The 4,110-nt window shown below is 42.2% G+C and overlaps 1 protein-coding gene across 1 annotated transcript; it reads right to left on the bottom strand.

Annotated features, from left to right (window-relative positions):
* Window positions 1-1,203: 1,203 nt before the first annotated feature.
* LOC132546414 (uncharacterized) lies at window positions 1,204-3,207 on the bottom strand. The gene is made up of 3 exons (XM_060210126.1): window positions 3,203-3,207; window positions 2,984-3,059; window positions 1,204-2,742 (listed from the first exon to the last, which is right to left on the bottom strand). Exons 1-3 carry the CDS (start codon window positions 3,205-3,207, stop codon window positions 1,204-1,206), a joined length of 1,620 nt encoding a protein of 539 aa, XP_060066109.1.
* Between the last annotated feature and the right edge of the window lie 903 nt (window positions 3,208-4,110).

Below are 4,110 nucleotides of genomic sequence, written 5' to 3'. Positions count from 1 at the left end.
CGAGACTAGTCATCATCATAGGTCGATCCTGTACTGAGATGTAGGTACAACACTAATATATATACAATGTATATGTAACACCAAACCATCAGACAACCAACCTAACGAAGTGTATATAAGACCATGTGATATAGACGGGCAAGCGTCTTTTACTTCAACGACGAGGCTCGCCATCATCATAGGTCGATCCTGTACTGAGATGTAGGTACAACACTAATGTATATACAATGTATATGTAACACCAAGCCACCAGACAACTAATCTAACATAGTGTATATCAATGATTAACTAACGCGGACAATCAAATCTTCGTTCATAGTACACAAAATGGAATTTAGAATTTTTCTAATGTTATCATAAGGACGACCGTGAAGCTGGTTGTATTTATGTTATCATATGGACGATCGTGAAGCTGGTTGTATGAATTTTATCATAAGGACAACCGTGAAGCTGGTTGTATGTATGTTATCATAAGGACGATCGTGAAGCTGGTTGGTTTATGTTATCATAAGGACGACCGTGAAGCTGGTTGGTTTATGTTATCATAAGGACGATCGTGAAGCTGGTTGGTTTATGTTATCATAGGGACGATCGTGAAGCTGGTTTGTGCAAACAACTTTCAGGAATTTATTGCAGACACTGGCTCACCCTGAGTCAGAGTGGAAACTACAATGACAAATGTACAAAATAAAGGTTACACGTGTAGTCCTACACTAACACAGGGTCACGAGTAATGGTACAGTAACACTTGAAAGGTATTCAAAACTGAGAATCACGTTTTCACGCTACAAAACAAAGTTATCTTAAAGTGTGAACATTTTGCAATATTATGTGTTGGGTTTCATTAATTAGTTACCCTATAGCGATCCGTAAAGACTATCACATTCAGGGAAAAAACACATGGTGTGGTAGTTTCGTTTTCATGACCGGAAGTAAACAGGCTAGGCTAAAAAGGGAGTCGGATTGACGGAGAACCCGGAAAGTATGACGGCACACTCCCTCCCCTTTGCTCTAGCAATATCTATGAAGGTGTACGAGAAGCACATAACCATGATCGGTTTTAATAGTCTCATATGACTAGATTCACGTTTCGTAAATCATAAACAATGTTCAAACGTTCATCAAATGGGAATAAGCGATAATTAATTTCACTAATACGAAGCGGTCACTTTACCACTGACGTCCGGAAACATCTGTTCCCATTTATGAACAACTGAATAAGTAAACGAGTTCTGACACAGGCCTGACAAACGTTGTCGGGCTACCTTCCCGGATGACCTTAACCTCGACCTTTCTCACTAAACCGTCATCACTGGGGAATGCTTTCACAACGCGCCCAATGGGCCACTGCCTCCGGTTAACACAAGCGTTCTTCAGCAGTACGATGTCGTCGGGTTTCAAGTTGTTTGTGACATGTTGCCATTTCTGCCTTACTTGCAGCTGATCGAGGTATTCGCGAGAAAACCTCGTCCAGAACTCGTTTGCGAGCACTTGAACCGATGACCACTGTGCTTTATACATGTCTTTAAGAGTCAGGTCGCTGAATGGTTCGTGTGGAACACCAGCCTTTTGGGTAAGCAGTGTAGATGGAGTCAGAATACTGGGGCACTCCGGATCTGATGACACCTGCGCAATAGGTCTGCTATTGATGATAGCTGCTACCTCATACAGAAGTGTCGACAAGACGTCATGAGTGAGGTGCCGGTTCTTCGGTTCAAGCAGCATGGAATCCAAGATACGTCTGGCCATCCCAATCATTCGTTCCCAGACCCCACCCATATGGGATGAGAGGGGAGTGTTGAAGATCCAGGTGACGCCAGTCTGGTAGAGGTGTCGCTTGGCGATACCATCCTCGACGTTTATGGCGTCAATTTTCAGGCTGTCGGTCGAGCCAACAAAGTTAGTTCCCCTATCGGAGTGAAACTGACGTACATCCCCACGAACCGAAGTGAATCTGCGTAATGCATTGATGAAAGAACTTGCGCTCATGTCCTCAAGGATCTCAATATGGACGGCTCTGGTAGACAGGCAGGTGAAGAGAGCTGCCCAGCGCTTAGAATTAGCAGCGCCTCCCCTGGTTCTCCTGGTTGTCACCTGCCAAGGTCCGAATGCGTCCACGCCAACGTAGGTGAATGGAGCGGATGGCGTTATGCGAGCGACAGGAAGATCAGCCATTTTCTGAGTTCCTAGTTTGCCTCTGAGTCTACGGCAGGTAACGCACTCGTGGATGCACGAAGAGATCAGCCTCTTTCCGCCCAAGATCCAGTACCCTGAAGACCTAACTGACCCTTCTGTAAGATGTCTGCCCTGGTGCTGAACTTTAACATGACAGCGGCGGACTATGAGGAGGCCGATGTGACACCTTTTCGGGATGATAATTGGATTGTGGTTATCTGCCTGGCAGGATCTGGGAGCTTTGTTTAATCTACCTCCTACGCGAAGTAGCCCATGACTGTCGAGGAAGGGAGTCAAGGTGAGTATGGAACTGTCCCGTGGAAGTTTCCTATGAGCTCTAAGGCATTCGATTTCCTTAGCAAAGTGTTTCCTCTGGACATGGAGGAGAATGAAACGTGTTGCCTCTTCCTTGGCGCTTTGTTCTTTGTGTTCCGAACACTTATGCCAGCCTTTGCAGGCTTTGTAGGAAGATTTGAATGATCTGGCGAGGTGAATGAGGTAGGAGATGCTTCGGATAAGAGAATCCCACTGATGGCAGCTCACCTGAGTGGTGTGTAGTTTGTGGCTCTGACAATTTTGGTAACTTTTATTGGTTTATATCAGATGGATTTTCTTGATTTTGGTATGAAGTTGTTTAGAACATCACTGTAGATAACATATATTACATTGGACTCATAATTCCATCCGGAAAGTTTGCAATTTGGTGTTTTTATGCAAATTCCTTTGTGGAATTGGGCAGTGCTGAGTTGTGTTCAGGGATTATACCTACCTGTATAGCTAACACCTCTAAAGAGACAGTGTACTTTACCTGTTCACCATGAGTGAGGAAAACCAGCAAGACTTGACCAGGGATTCTAGCACTACCCGGCAACCCATTAAAAGATCTAGAATAGTCACCAATAGTACTGACAGTGAAGACCAAGTCCTTGAGATAGAGGATATTAACAACAAGTTGGAAACCATTATGAAAACAATGGTGAAACTGAGGACCTCAAAGTGATAGTGACAGACATTGTTAATGGATTACTCCATAATTTCCATGAGGCTATAACAAAAGATATCCATGTGAAAGTGAGAGAAGAAACTAGTGTGATTCGGAAAGAATTAGATAGACTGAACATGGAGAACGAAAGGCTGAAAGAAATGGTGGTTCAACAGAGAAAAGAAATACAGACTTCTACTACAAAGGTGAACACATCAAATAAACTTGCAGAAAAGGCCATGTCCATGGCTAATTATAATGAACAATATAGTAGGAAAACATCAATAAAAGTAATGAACATGGATGACAGGATACCAGACAAAGACCTAGAGAAAGCCTTCTGTGAGAAATTTAAGCAGGAAGCTAAGATTGAGATCAAACCATGGGAAATACTAGCATGTCACAGGATCCCAGGCAAAACCACCAACAAAACCAAACCAGTGCTTGTGAAGTTTGCACGTAATGACATTAAACACCGTGTGATGAAGGCTCGTAAAGACAAAAGTTTGAGACTAACTTACAACATACGCGAGGATGTTACTAAACTCAATATTGAACTTATACACAGACTGTATGAAGACGAGCGTATTGAATCTGCATGGTATTTCAACTCGCGAGTGTATGGTAAAACTGTGAAAGGAGAACGGAAAATGTTTGATATTTATGACAATCTTGACGACAAACTGAAGAAGTAACAGGAACATAGTAAGTTGAAAGTTTATGTTCCAAAGACTGTATGTTTGTTTACACTTGAATCTGCTATTTAAATTTGCCATATCACTATGTCCAATGCATGTACCATCACCCCTTCGTCAACCACATGAAATATGACGACCCTATATATAATCCATATAAAGTTCAAAATTATTGATTTACATATAATTAGCTGATCTCCGTATATAAATCAATTAAACACAAAATGTATCATTGTAAAAAAAATATTAATAATTCCT

Source organism: Ylistrum balloti, unplaced genomic scaffold (genome assembly GCF_031769215.1).
Source record: "Ylistrum balloti isolate Yb309-2 unplaced genomic scaffold, AGI_CSIRO_Ybal_v1 Utg369888, whole genome shotgun sequence".
Taxonomy (NCBI): Eukaryota; Metazoa; Mollusca; class Bivalvia; order Pectinida; family Pectinidae; genus Ylistrum; species Ylistrum balloti.
Note: the sequence above shows the minus strand (reverse complement) of the source record. Positions and strands in the feature narration are given on the sequence as shown.

What these genes read in the sequence shown, in the direction of transcription:
- LOC132546414 (XM_060210126.1), bottom strand. An exon ending in TCCTCACTCATGGTGAACAG is followed by an intron (nt 2,743 to 2,983) that starts GTAAAGTACACT and finishes CAAAATTGTCAG; the next exon opens with AGCCACAAACTACACACCAC.